This window comes from Somniosus microcephalus, chromosome 2, assembly GCF_052327205.1.
Source record: "Somniosus microcephalus isolate GS21.2 chromosome 2, FLI_Smic_1.0, whole genome shotgun sequence".
NCBI classification, from domain to species: domain Eukaryota; kingdom Metazoa; phylum Chordata; class Chondrichthyes; order Squaliformes; family Somniosidae; genus Somniosus; species Somniosus microcephalus.
In genome coordinates this window covers 171,680,217-171,694,949 of record NC_140988.1, presented here as the reverse complement: position 1 = coordinate 171,694,949, position 14,733 = coordinate 171,680,217, and the positions used below count along the sequence as shown (strand labels likewise).

The 14,733-nt window shown below is 44.1% G+C and overlaps 1 protein-coding gene across 13 annotated transcripts in view; it reads left to right on the top strand.

The window, feature by feature from the left end:
- The window catches only part of LOC147123103 (LIM domain-binding protein 2), a 547,106-nt gene that overhangs the window by 498,245 nt on the left and 34,128 nt on the right, over positions 1 to 14,733 (top strand). For 9 of the 13 annotated variants that reach the window (XM_085966624.1, XM_085966638.1, XM_085966673.1 and 6 more), the window contains 2 exons: positions 2,632 to 2,721; positions 4,664 to 4,812. In XM_085966624.1, coding sequence (XP_085822750.1) covers positions 2,632 to 2,721; positions 4,664 to 4,812 — 239 coding nt within the window. The remainder of the gene's footprint in view (positions 1 to 2,631; positions 2,722 to 4,663; positions 4,813 to 14,733) is intronic. The other 4 variants (XM_085966645.1, XM_085966709.1, XM_085966631.1 and 1 more) reach the window with 3 other exon arrangements.

Here is a 14,733-nt window from a genome sequence, read left to right as displayed (position 1 = left end):
TCGGCTGCGCGTTTCCTAACTTGCACCCATCCCAAGTCCCATTCACCCATCACCCCTGTGCTCGCTGACTTAGATTAGCTCCCGGTTAAGCAGCACCTCGATTTCAAAATTATCATTCTTGTTTTCAAATCCCTCCATGGCCTCGCCCCTCACTATCTCCATAATCTCCTCCAGCCACACAACCCCCAACCCCCCCCCCCGAGATATCTGTGCTCCTCTAATTCTGCCCTCTTGAGCATCCCTGATTATAATTACTCAACCATTGGTGGCCGTGCCTTCTGTTGCCTAGGCCCTAAGCTCTGGAATTCCCTCCCCAAACCTCTCCGCCTCTCTTTCCTCCTTTACGACGCTCCTTAAAACCTACCTCCATCTGCCCTAACTTCCCCTTATGTGGCTCGGTGTCAAATTTTGTCTTATAATACTCCTGTGAAGTGTCTTGGGATGTTAAAGGTGATATATAAATACAAGTTGTTGTTGTTTCAAAGAAATATCTGGTGAGAGTTATTTTGTAATATAAAAAGGGAGAATATTTTGAATAAAGCATTCCTCTATATCTTGCTACCTTGAATTATTTATATATTTATTTTTTAAATCTTCCACAGAAGTTGGCGTACTGATTAGGGCTCTCATCGGTGCTATTTAGATTTGGCACTGAAGCATTCAGCTCCGAGCTCTGCCCCTATACATTGCTTTTGTGAGGAATATTGGGTCCTGGGAGTGCCCAAAAATTGGAACTCGGTGTCCAATCCTGAAAATGCTGTGAAACTGGCCGATCCACTTAAGAGATTCTTTTTGTTAAATCTTTGAATTAGGATTATATATCTGTATAAATACATATATTAACAAGTAAAAACTGAGGGAGGTAAATAAATACTCAACACACAAACTAAGCGCAAATATTCAAAGGTAACAATTAACTGGAAATGATTTAGTTGTGAATCACAATGAAGTTCGTGTGAAGTCATCCAAGTGAAGTTAAACAGATCTCTTTCCAGGATATGTAGGATCGTTGTTGGACCAAGCAGTTGGTTAACTGGCTGGTTATTTTGACGTCAGCTGCTTTGTATGCTGTGGTACCACAGCTGCTGCTTCAAAAGTTATTTTGTATTCCTGTTACATTATGAATTTAGTATCAAACTTGCTCTGGTATTACAATGAGTTTGGTGCCAGATTCATTGCGTAATACCATCAAATTGGTAAGCCCAGGAAATTCATAGCTTATTGCCGTCAAATCCAAAATAGGCCCATTTAACTCGGTGTTCTGGTGCTGCAGTAATGCTGTGTCAGCTTCAGAATAGTGCCCCACTAATGCGAGACACATTAATGCAGGTCTATCAGCACAAGTCCAACTTTTCTTGGACCAGTAAACTCATGTTAGTAAGAAAATTGAAGTGTGTGTGACCAGGTGAAGTAAACCATACAAGTTGTTGATTACTTCAGTTTCGTCTCAAACTATGCTCGAGGAAAGCAGAATACCCTGACTAATAGCCAGTGTAACACATAAATCTGCTGTTGTGAGTAAGGCAAGGTTATTTAATGAGCATAACAGTATAAAGGACTTGCTTCATGCTAAAAAAGGCAATGAATAAGGTGAAATCAAGAGGCTTGAAGTATCTATTCACTTGTAGTGATCAGATATAAGCCCCAAATTTGCAAGACTCCACCCCAGCACAGAGTCTTGCTCAACAGGAACATGGATCACAGAACTGGCTGCAGACATCAGCACATCCCATTTTCTCACCAATAAAATCAGTGCCCAAAATATCAGGAGCATCATGAATCAGGCATGCTGACCTCCCTACCTGATTCTCGAATTAGTGCTCCCATCAAAAGAGATAACCACACCAAGAGCATTCTCGCAGTTTCAGGATTATAGTACATTTGGTAAATGTCAAAGAAGAGAAGTTCAATGTTTCTGTAACCCTTTGGTAATGTACTGTCTCTAGCCTGTAGTACAAGGGCTGATTCTGATCGTTTTTAGTTACGTGGCCCCTTCAGACATTCGAACATTCGCCATTGTTTCACTCTTTACATAATTTAAGTTACTGCGGAGTAAACCTAGTCTATTATTAAAGGCAGTTAGTTTGTGAACTATTCTCATTGTGTTTTCATCTTATACCTGCAAGTATGAAGAAGATCTAGTGATTTGAGAACAGTATAATCATATTATACAACAGGCGGCGCAGTGACTCAGCACGTTGGAGCGCCAGCGCACTGTGTCACAGCGGTGGTGGGTTAAAAGGTTCAATCCCCACGCTGCTCGGTTTCCGATCTCAGCCGTGCTGCCGTGGGAAGGCGCTGAGCGGAGGGCAGATGCCTCCCCACAGAAGGGCAGGGAAAATCAGAGGGACTGCGGTCCCCGGGCCATTCTTGCGCACCTCCAGGTGGCAGGCTCAGAGTGGCATTGGCAGAGGCTGCAAACCGATCGCTTGCCCGCCCTTTTGGCCACAGGAGGTAAGTGGCTTGGAGGAACTGGGGGACTGAGGAGAAAAATGGAGGGAATTCATTCTCTCACAAAAATTACGAAAAATTATACAATATATACTATATCGTATATGAACCGGTAAAACCGCTGCAAATAACAACCATGTAAGAGTAAAATACCTGTCCCGTGATGCTGTAATCCTTCAGGTCGAACCTCACAATCAGCTGTTATACCCTTTCTCCTACGTCACACCGCCTCAACCCCACAACCTCGCTCAGCGCGCCCAGCGCATAACGGTAAGAAAACAAAGTTTAATTATTTTTTAAGTCATTCAAAGTATATATAAAATAACAAAGATGGGGAGTGAATAATGAGGCTAGTCCAATCTTGGGGGTTTAGATGGTTTTCACAGTCCTGATGACAGCATCGAGATCCCATGATTTGGACCACAGCCTTGTAACGACCTCTTCTGCATCGATTAATCTACATGTAATTTATGGTTGACCCAGTACAAGGTATATATGGAGGAAGATTTTTTCTAGTCACTGTGTTAGTAACATTGTAAATACAGTGGGAACATTTCCTATGTTTCAATTGCTAGTGAAATTGCAAAAGCGTTCTAAAAGAACGGGTTTAGAGTTTTACTAGAAACAACGGTCGGAGGAAATCTTCTCCCATGTTTACACTATTATTCTACTGTAACCAGAGGAAATCTTCTCTCATAGTTGGCCCTGCGACAATGGTGCTCACTTCATACTCCTGTGGTTCCAAGTTCGAGACTCAGTTTTGGCAGTCACATACATTTTGGGACTTTTCAGCCAGGACTTCAGGTGGGATGCCTTGCTGAAGCTGAACATCTCACCTCAGAGCAAAAGCTGGCATTTAATCTCTCAACACATGTTAACCTCCTACTGGCCTAATGAGGAGCAGCATTGTCATTAGAAGTCATTGGGGAGGGGCAAAACCAACATCAGTTTATTTACCCACTTGGTTAAAATATGGAAATAAACAAATAACGAAGAGAGTTTAGAGAAGAGCAGCAAGAATAATTCAGAAAGGAAAGGTTTTCACGAGGAAAGGTTCACAGAAGTGAATTTGTTTTCAGTGGAGAAAAGAAATTTGAAAGGAACACGATCGAGAAGCATTGATAATGTAGAAGGAGGTTACTTAATTTAAACTGTAAACAGAATTGAAGGACATGTGCAAAATTTGGCAAGATTAGAATTTTTTCCTCACAGAGTAGCAGGTATGTGGAATAAATGCCCATCAAAAGTATTTACTGTAATACTATTTTGAAACAACTCCTTCCAAATGAGGGCTGGATGAATATAAAGAACAGATTGAGGACTGTCTTCTTAGGACATTTTATCACTATTACTCCCCTCTCTCAGGATATTAACTAAACTGGGGCAAGTCCATAATGGTGTAAGCTGTAACTTGATCGATGGAAGAAGCAAGCTGAATGGCCTTTCCTATGTTTAAAATAAACCTAAAAGAATACCAATAAAGGAAGTTCTTTAGACTACAGTCTCTGCATTTTATCTGGTCAGATTATAAATTATATTCCCACTTAGTCTGAAAACTGTATTACAGACAAGAAATTACTGGGGGGGGGGGAAGGAAAGTGCCATCAATACAAACTACTCATTGCTCCAAATCAAACTTCTTTAAAACTCTGCTGCCTGGTAGGAATAATCTTTACTTTAATTCTAGATTAGTGCTTCAAGTCAGGAAGTTACCAGAGAGCTACCAAACTGGGGGGAATCAGCACTTTTTTCCTTATCTAGTTATGATTTTGAAGCCAACTTGTACTAGTTCAGCTCTGATATCCACCTGGCCAACACTGATCACTCCAGATAAACATCCAGGAAGAGAAAGAATGGTGATCTTCAATAATCTGATCGAGCCACTTACTTTGGTAGCCTAAGATGATGGGAGCATTTAAAAAACATTTAGTAAAATTAATTACATCTTGTGTAACTTAATGAATACAAGACAGTGAGTTATTAGAGAATGTCAGGACATAGAACCCATGTATTATAGTTCAGGCAGCCGGGATTCTGCAGCTTTATGCAATATGTATCTTCAGCATATTGCACTTGACATAGCAGCTCCTCATATTCAGCCGGTTAGGAAAAGGCAAAAAATAATCAGTCTTGAGTGCTGGAACATTAGTATGATGCAAAAATCTCTGATCCTGGTTCTTCGTTGTGTTTTTTTTTGTTTTGTTTTGTACAGCGGAACCTACCAGACATCAGACAAACAAGCGGAGAAAGAGGAAGAACTCAGCAAGTAGCACCTCAAACAGCAGTGCAGGGAACACCAACAGTATGAACAGCAAGAGAAAGAGCCCTGCCGGGAATTTCAGTCTCTCCAGTCAGGTACCTGTAAGCATCTCCTTTCACTTCTGTGTCTGGTCAGTACTAAGTTATCCATTAGTTACTCAAAAAATATACTGTATATACATACACTATTGAGATGGTTTGTAGCGATCTTCTTTGTTGTGTCAGCTTTTCTCAGTAACCTTTACCTGCTAAGATTCAAAAAATAACCCAAATGTAATCACAGTGTGTCACATTTTTATCCAGGACCACCCTGGTCTCTTCCAACACGTCTTCTAAATCAAGCTTTCTCCGATAGTGTTTTGCTTCATAAGCACCTGTGTTTTACGTGAGATAAATCATTACCAAGCATACAGGACTGAAAGTCGAAAACAAAAATAACTCTGGAACAGCAAAAGTGGCTTGGTAACATCATGGATATTGTGATGCTTTCCTCTCTAAAATGAGCGCTTTTTAAAAATAAATGTGGTATGTAAAATACTCTTATACCAAGGTTGTGAACAGTGGTAGAATGTGATAATACCAGTGTAATTCTGATTCTTTTTCTTCCACGGGTCTGTTTTTATTTGCTCAACAATCTCAGACAGGTGCCTAACCAAGACCAAATTCTAGTTCCCAAGCAAGACACAGACCGTGATGTTTAGCACAGCAGCAAAGAGCTGCAAAACCAAGTTCTAAAAAACCACAAAAATGACGGAACCCCCCCCATATTCCACAAAGATATCTGGACCCAGAAACTAACCTTCAAATACTGTCCTGAAACCCACCACACCTCACGCATTTACAATCTTCAAATAAAATCCCCCAAACTTTTTTTAAAATCGTATCGTGAACAATTAAAAAAAACACACGCACAGACGAACATTAAAAACTGAAAAAAGAACTAAATATTTTTTTTTTAAAGCGGCTCCAACAATGTAATCGAGACCCATGGTATCCTCCCTCCTCTGGCAGCAACTACAGCAGGGCTTCATTCACGTCCTTAAGGACAACGTCTCCCCCACGGTGGCTCATCCTCAAATGCCTGTGTCCTCTTCTCACAGTTCAGCACAGCGGCTCCACATGACATCCTAGATATCGTCCTCCACTGCTCCACAACAGGTACATCCCCAGAAATGCAGAAGGGGAAAAGAGAAAGAAAATTGTTTTTATTTTAAAAATGTATTTACTCAGCACATAGCTGAGCAATACAAACCAGAAAAGTCCTAGATTTCATCCCCCTGTCCATGCTGAGATAGCTCTGCTAAGCCAGGGTGGCAGTAGGGGTGCTATAATTAGCCTCAGCTCCTTTGGGGAAAGGGCGGGAAACTCAAGACAAGGTTTCTGCTCCTGATCACATATCATCGACGACTGCTGGAATTGCATGTGAGTTAGCGTCAGGTGAGAACAGGTTCATACTACAGTACATAAAAAAAATTACTCAAAATTATTTATTTGCATATAGTTAGCTAATACCATGGTATGAACAGAATGCTATCAGGACTGTTGTGATCATATTTATTTCACAATTGATAAATAGGCTAATAACTGGGATATTGGTCGTGAAAAAATCCTGTGTGGTGGTTGAGACTGTTAGATCCGTGTATTTTTGATGTGTGTCCTTCAATAACAAGACATGAGACTGCAGGAACAATCAACAGGTATTTACTGGATGAGGGTTACTATAAAACTAAACGTACAGATCCCTACTCAGGGTTTATATACAGATGTGGTCACTGCCGGTACTACAGTATACAGGAGCTGTAAAAGGTAGTTCTCCCCTTAAAGGTACATACACTACAATTCCTCCCCTTTTAGATTGACAGTACCATAACATTCATTTAACAATTAACACTTTTAACATGCACATTAACTGAAAATAGTTCATTTATAAATTCAGTCTTTGGGGCGGCTTCCTGATCCTTTCTGGATAGCACCTTTCCTGAATGTCTTGTTCTTGGTGCAGAGGCCCCTTGTCGTCAGTTGGTTCATCAGCTTCCGATGCTACTGTTTCTGGGGTAGATGCTACCTGTATGTCGGGTTCATCACCAGGTGCACGAGACATGGGGTTGACTCATTCCTGTGACTCTAGGATCTGGTCGACATGGCATCTCACAATGTTCTCCCCAACATCCACTGTGTACATTAGTGGCCCCTGCCGTGTGCATATCATTCCTGGTTGCCATTTCTCTGTTCAGTAGTCGCGGGCCAAGACTGGTTGCCCTACATTGAAGCTCCTTGTCGGCTTCTCATTGATGTGCTGGAATTGCTTATTCTCAACATCTCTTCGTACATTTGGTCTGAGCAAATCCAGACGAGATCTCAACCTTCGGTTAAAGAACATCATGGCCGGGGTCTGGTTGGTGACTGCATGTGTCGCATTTCTCTAGGCTAACAGGAAATTGTCCACCTTATGCTGCAGTGGAATGTCGTCATCGCACATGGCCCTTACTGCTTTCTTAAAGGTTTGTACGAACCTCTCAGCCAATCCATTTGTGGCTGGATGATATGGGCCGGATGTGTAATGCCTTACCCCATTCCTTTTCATGAATCTTTGAAACTCTTCGGACACAAACTGTGGTCCGTTATCAGAGCAAATCTGCTCTGGCAAGCCGTTCCTGGCAAATATGGTCCGTAGGACTGCAATAGTTTTCTCCGTGGTGGTGGACGACATTTTGATCACCTCAGGCCATTTCGAGTGCGCATCCACGGCTATTGGAAACATTGAGTCCATGAATGGACCAGCAAAATCAATATGCACCCGTTGCCATGGAGATGAGGGCCACTCCCATGGGTGTAGAGGGGCATGTGGTGGTGCATTTTGGACCTTCTGGCATCCTGAGCAGCTCTTTGTCAGGTCCTCGATTTGCTGATCGATCCCCGGCCATCACACATAAGCCCTAGCAAGGCTTTTCATTTTCACCCCTCCCAGATGGCCTTCGTGAAGCTCATTGAGCACTCTCTCCCTTAGGTGGAATTACCACTCGGGATCCACACATCAAGATCCCCTGGCATACTGACAGCTGTTCTCTTCTGGATGAGAATGCTGGCAACAGTGAGTCGCCATGTGTTGGCCATCCCTTCACCGTCAAGTCATATACCCGAGACAGTGTTGGGTCATTTTGGGTCTCCTCTATATCAGCGTTAGTTACTGGCAAGCGTTCAATTATAGTCGAATGAAATATTTCGACAGGGTCCACTGCTGGTGCTTCCTCCGCAGTAGGCAGTGGCAGGCGTGATAGCCCATCAGCGTTTCCATGCTGTTTTGTGCCCTTATACTCGATTTCATATTGATTCGCCCCTAGAAAAAGCGACCATCTTTGTAGCCATTGCACAGTCATCACCGGCACGCCCTTCTTTGGATTAAAGATGGAGACAAGTGGTTGGTGGTCCGTCAGCAAGGTGAACTTCTGCCCATGCAGATAGTGGTTGAACTTTTTCACTCCCCACACTAGGCTGAGGGCCTCCCTGTCAATCTGGGCGTAGTTACGCTCGGCTGAGGTTAGTGACCGAGACGCAAAGGCTACCGGCCTCTCTGAGCCGTCGGGAACTTGTGCGACAGCACCGCTCCAATGCCATAGGGTGATGCATCACACGCCAACCGAATGGGTAGTGCTGGGTTGAAATGAGCCAACACCTCTTTTGATGTGATCAATTCTTTGCACTTCTGGAAAGCTCGTTTACATTCGTCATTCCACTTCCATGGTACCCCCGTTTGCAGTAGGGTGTTCAGTGGGTGTAGTACTGTCGACAAATTCGGCAAGAACTTATGGTAGTAGTTCACCAGCCCGAGGAACAACCTCAGTTGTGACACATTTTCTGGTGCTGGAGCCTTGACTACTGCCTCAATCTTTTCAGGGGACTTATGTAACCCCTCTTCATCAATAACGTGGCCACAATACGAGATCTGTTTCTGGAAAAACTCGCATTTGTGGCGATTTGCTCGGAGCCTATATTCCTTCAATCTAGTGAGCACCTGCTCCAGGTTGGCAAGGTGAGCACTGTCATTTTCGCCCGTGACCAGGATGTCGTCCAAATAACACTGGGTCCCTGGAATCCCTTGCAGGACTTGATCCATTGCCCTTTGCCAAATAGCCGGAGCTGATGCTACCCCGAACACCAGCCGGTTGTATTGGTAGAGACCTTTGTGCGTGTTGATCGTGAGGTACTGTTTCGAGGCTTCTTCTACCTCCATTTGCAGGTACGCCTGGGCCAGATCAATCTTAGTGAAGCGTTTCCCTCCAGATAACGAGGCGAAAATATCTTCAATCCGCGGAAGCGGATATTGTACTGTGTGAAGGACTGGGTTCACTGTCACCTTAAAGTCCCCACAGATGCGAACTTTCTTTGGTTCCCCAGGCGTATTACTCAACGACCTCTTCATTGCAGGAACGATGGGTGTGGCCCACTCGCTCCAGTCCACTTTGGACAGTACTCCCGAACGTTCCAAACCTTCCAGCTCTGCTTCAACGGCTGGGCGGATCGCATAAGGCCTTAAAAAACTTTGGGCTTGCATTTTCCTCTATTTTGATCATCGCTGTTATGCCTTTTAGTGTTCCAAGTCCCTCCTGGAACACTTCTTGTGCATCAGTTAGCATTTTTGACAGTCGTCCAGGTGTGGCGTCGTCATCCTTTTTGGCACCGACAGTCAGTGCTTGTATGGAATGCCAATCTAGCTGTATCTTCTGGATCCATTCACGTCCTAGTAGTGGTGGTCCTCCATCTGGCAATACTTATAGGTCCATTTTTGGTGTTTCCTTACTGTTATATACAACGTTCACCCTTATTTTTCATTTGGGGTAGACTTTTTGCCCCGTGTACGTCTTCAAGACAATCTCTGTATCTCTCAAGGGTATATGTGAGAATAGCGTCTTGTAGTCCCTTCGGTTTATGACTGTTAGGGCTGATCCTGTGTCCAATTCCATTTTCACTTGGACTCCAGCTATCTTGAGCGTGACCCAGATAGTTTGATGATCCTCCGTTTGGATCACCTTATGTAGTTTCAGACAACCCAGCTCCTTGCTTCCGGAGTCTGTATCACTTTTCTGTTCGTCTGAACTACTCTCCGTCACCTTATGTACCTTCTTGTACTTCTCCTGTGGAGATTTCTTGCTGCTGGTTTTCTTTCCCGACCTGCAGACTCTTGCTATGTGTCCTACTTTCCCACACTCTCTGCACACTTTGTCCTTAAACCAGCAATCATTATGGTCGTGTGTTGTTCTGCCGCAGCGATAACACTTCACTGTTCCGTATGACATTTCATTTGTGCCATATTCTTGCGGTCTCCGTTGTATCTCTGCAGCGCCCCGTGCGGCTGCTTCGTGTAATACTGCCATGCTGAAAGCCTTTTCCAGCGTAAGGTCCTTTTCAGATAAAAGCCGTTTCTGGGTTCCTTCACTTTGAAGCCCACACACAAACTTGTCCCTTAAGGTATCTGCCAGTCCCGTTCCAAACTGGCAGTGTTTCGATAGCTTACGCAGTTCCATTAAATACTCAGCATTACTTTCATATTTATGCTGGTTCCTTTTGTGAAACTTAAATCTTTCTGCTATCAGCAGCAGGTTTAAGTGGTTCTGTAGGGTTGACACTATGTTTCCAAAATCCTTGTCCACTGGCTTCTCTGGGGTTACTAGGTTTCGCAGTAAGCCATACGTTTTTGCACCCATGGAATTCAACAATACCAGCGCTTTCCTCTTATCTGGCACTTCATTCGCCTTGCAGTACACTTCTATGCGTTCGACATATGTCGTCCAATCTTCGACTTCATTGTCAAACGCTGTGATACTGCCACTCTTCGGTATCCCTGGGTGTGGTTAGACTGGCTCAAAATGGCGTTTTCCCGCGCTTCCCTTCTTCTCCGCTGCGGCTCAAAATGGCGTTTTCCCGCTCTCTCCCTTCTTTTCCGCTGCGGCTCAAAATGGCGTTTCCCGCGCTCTCCTTTCTTCTCCACTGTGGCTGCTCGGCCCTTGAACACCGGCTGCGCTCTGCGCGTTTCCCTTTTTTCCCCGCTGACGCTGCTCGTCCCTTGAACACTGGCTGCGCTCTGCGCGTTTTCTTTCGTGTCTCTCTCTCTCCTCCCGTCGACGCCGTTCGGTCCTGAACACTGGCTGCGCCCTGTGCGCTCTACCCTCTCTCTTCTCCGTCGACGCCGCTCGGTCCTGAACACCGGCTGCGCCCTGTGCGCTCTACCCTCTCTCTTCTCCTGTCGACGCTGCTCGGCCTTTTCTGTGCCGTCGGTCGACTCTAGCCGCCGCTGTCCGGGAAGGGTCTGCGCCGTACCTGTTGCCAGCCCATTTCGCTGGACCACCGTGACTGGAGAACCAAGCCCAGCTCTCAACAGCCTCCCCTGCGATGCTCAATCTCTGCTGGATGACTGGGCGGTTGCTCGTGGTCGACGCCCGTGCTTCTGGCCTCAACTTTCTTCCACTGTTCTCCAGGAGCGAATCCCTGGGAGGTAATGCAGAGTTGCAGGTAGGTTCGAATCTGCCTCGTCGCCACTGTTAGATCCGTGTATTTTTGATGTTGTGTGTCCTTCAATAACTAGACACGAGACTGCAGAAACAATCAACAGGTGTTTACTGGATGAGGGTTACTATAAAACTAAACATACAGATCCCTACTCAGGGTTTATATACAGGTGTGGTCACTGCCGGTACTACAGTATACAGGAGCTGTAAAAAGTAGTTCTCCCCTTAAAGGTACATACACTACAGAGACCAAGTACCTTTGATCACTTTAATTTAATACCATGATCATCTGGATCAGTGTAAAGTAATAGCTAATTATGTATGATTGATGGCCTAGTTCTTACATTAATATTGATCAGTTTACAATTGTTTTTTCTGTAACTTGATTTTGTTTTTGTGAATTAAGCAGCTAATTGTGACCTATACTTGCTGATTTTTTGCCTATTTACTGACGCTTTCCAATGAATTCTCAGACTGAAATGCAAATCGGGAACTTAGTTTCATCAGTCAATTAAGTTTTATCATTCAGCTGGTTAAAGCAGTTTAACACTCTGGAGACAGAAAAGATAGAGAGTAAGGCAAAGATTCTTGACCATAGCTAATCACGTGGGGGTCATACTCTTCAGGGTCATACATATATATATATGCCTGATATGGGCAGTGTTTCATGGTATGAGGGAGGGGAAGTTGTCTCATAAGTCACTCCAAACAATTTTTCACGCACTTCTCAAAGCTGGATTTAAAGCAGTATTAATGAAAGTCTGGGAGAACTCCCATTTTCTCAAACTGGTGAGATGTGAGCAGCAGTGTGCCCCAGGGATCTGTGCTGGGATTTCTTTAGACTTTTGATTTCGGGAAATTAATTTGACATAGGCAGAAGAGGAATAATATCAAACTTTGTTGATGATACCAAATTAGGAGGCAATGTAGAGTAATGAGAAACGGCACATTATGGGGGAAAAAGTTAAAGGAAATACACTATATCCTAAATGATAAGAGTTAGAAGAATGGATAAACAGTGAGATCCAGTGGTGCAGGTACACGGATTTGTAAACATAAGAACATAAGAAATAGGAGCAGGAGTAGGCCATACGGCCCCTCGGGCCTGCTCCGTCATTCAATAGGATCATGGCTGATCTGAACCTAGACTCACGTCCACTTCCCTGCCCTCTCCCCGTAACCCCTAATTCCCTTATCTGCTAGGAAAATGTCTATCTCCATTTTAAATTTATTTAATGTTGCAGCTTCCACAGCTCTCTGGGGTAGCAAATTCCATAGATTTACTACCCTCTGAGTGAAGAAGTTTCTCCTCATCTCAGTTTTGAAAGGGCAGCCCCTTATTCTAAGATTATGCCCCCTAGTTCTAGTCTCACCCATCAAAGGAAACATCCTCACCGCATCCACCCGATCAAGCCCCCTCACAATCTTATATGTTTCGATAAGATCGCTTCTCATTCTTCTGAACTCCCAACCTACTCAACCTTTCCTCATACGTCAACCCCCTCATCTCTGGAATCAACCGAGTGAACCTTCTCTGAACCGCCTCGAGAGCAAGTATATCTTTTCTTAAATATGGAAACCAAAACTGCACGCAGTATTCCAGGTGTGGCCTCACCAATACCCTGTATAACTGCAGCAAGACTTCCCTGTTTTTATACTCCATCCCCCTTGCAATAAAAGCCAAGATTCCATTGGCCTTCCTGATCACCTGCTGCACCTGCATACTAACTTTTTGTGTTTCATGCACCAGGACCCCCAGATCCCTTTGTACTGTAGCACTTTGCAGTTTCTCTCCATTTAGATAATAACTTGCTCTTTGATTTTTTCTGCCAAAGTGCATAACCTCACACTTTCCAACATTATATTCCATCTGCCAAATCTCTGCCCACTCACTTAGCCTGTCTATGTCCTTTTGCAGGTTTTTTATGTCCTCCTCACTCACTGCTTTCCCTCCCATCTTTGTATCGTCGGCAAACTTGGATATGTTGCACTTGGTCCCTTCCTCCAAATCGTTAATATAGATTGTAAAGAGTTGGGGTCCCAGCACTGACCCCTGCGGAACACCACTAGTTACTGATTGCCAGCCCGAAAATGAACCATTTATCCCAACTCTTTGTTTTCTGTTAGATTGCCAATCTTCCACCCATGCCAGTATATTACCCCCAATCCTGTGATTTTTTATCTTGATCAGTAATCTTTTGTGTGGAACCTTGTCAAATGCCTTTTGGAAGTCCAAATACACTACAGCTATATAAAAAGAAAAAGGGTGGCTAAAGTGAACGTTGGTCCCTTAGAGGATGGGACTGGGAAAGGTGGGAATGCTATAAAAGGCTCAAAGGATTCTGAGTTCTATACATATCGGCATTGAATATAAAAGCAATGAAGTGTTGTTGAATTTTTACAAGGCATTGGGAAGGTCATTGTTGTGTGCTTCCTTTTATAGCAAGGAGGATCTTAGAGCCATGGAAAGGGTCCAGAAAAGATTTGCCAGAATAATACTGGGAGTTAGAAGTTATAGTTATGAAATTAGTCTTGGAAAAATTAATAATTTTTTCAGTGGAACAGAGAAGGTTAAAGGGGGACAACAGAGGGATTGAAGAATCTGAAATGTTCCAAGAGGGTAAATAGTGAAAAATGGTATCCATTGGTTGATGCATCGGTAACAATGGGGCATAGATTTCGGATTATCCCTAGACAAATGAAACGGGAAGTTAAAATAATGTTGATTAGTAAAGAAGGTGAAGCAGAGCAACTGCTCATTGTGGACATTGAAATGACTAAGAATGGCAATTTCAGCTGTGAGAAAGAGCTGATAGATTGTTTGGCAAAAGTAGAAAACTGCTAGCGGGTTGTTTAGGTTAGGAGACAGAGATACCAGATGAATTTAGTGAAGTGAGGAAAAGATAGCTTTAGCTATAAGGAGTTCAAATTCAGTTGATTGAAGAAGGTGTTTTTACATTGCTGGCGTGTAACTGACAGCAAAGTTACCCCGCTATCAATAGTGTTTGGAAATATAAATGGCACGACCTGCTTTGTTTTGGCAGTCGCAGAAAAATACTTCTATCCAGTCTTGTGATTTACCAGTTTGACTTTTGGACCACCCTGGGTGCAAAGCCAGTTTATTTTGCCGGATATCAAGATGTCAGCATCAAAGCTTCCCGATTACATCATTACGATGCACAGAAACTAGGGCCCCGATTTTCTGCCAGCCGTCAGGCGGCTTTCCAGGCGTCCGGGGGCTGAAAATCGCCGAAAAAGCGGGTCGCCCCCCCCCCCCCCCCCGCCTGATTCCCCGCCCCGTCCGACTTTCGGACCGCCGTTTCCCCGCGCCCCAAATCAGTCCCGCCGTCGGAACAGTAATGAGCAATTATCACCATGTTTAAGCCGATTTTCAGGGGCCGTTGCGACTTTCAGGGGTTTCCCATGCTAAACACGCCTGCGGGGAACCCTGCTGATGAAACCTGGCGTGAAGCTTGCCGGCTTGCTTGTTGTCAGCTGCAGGTCATTCGGGAAAGCTGCG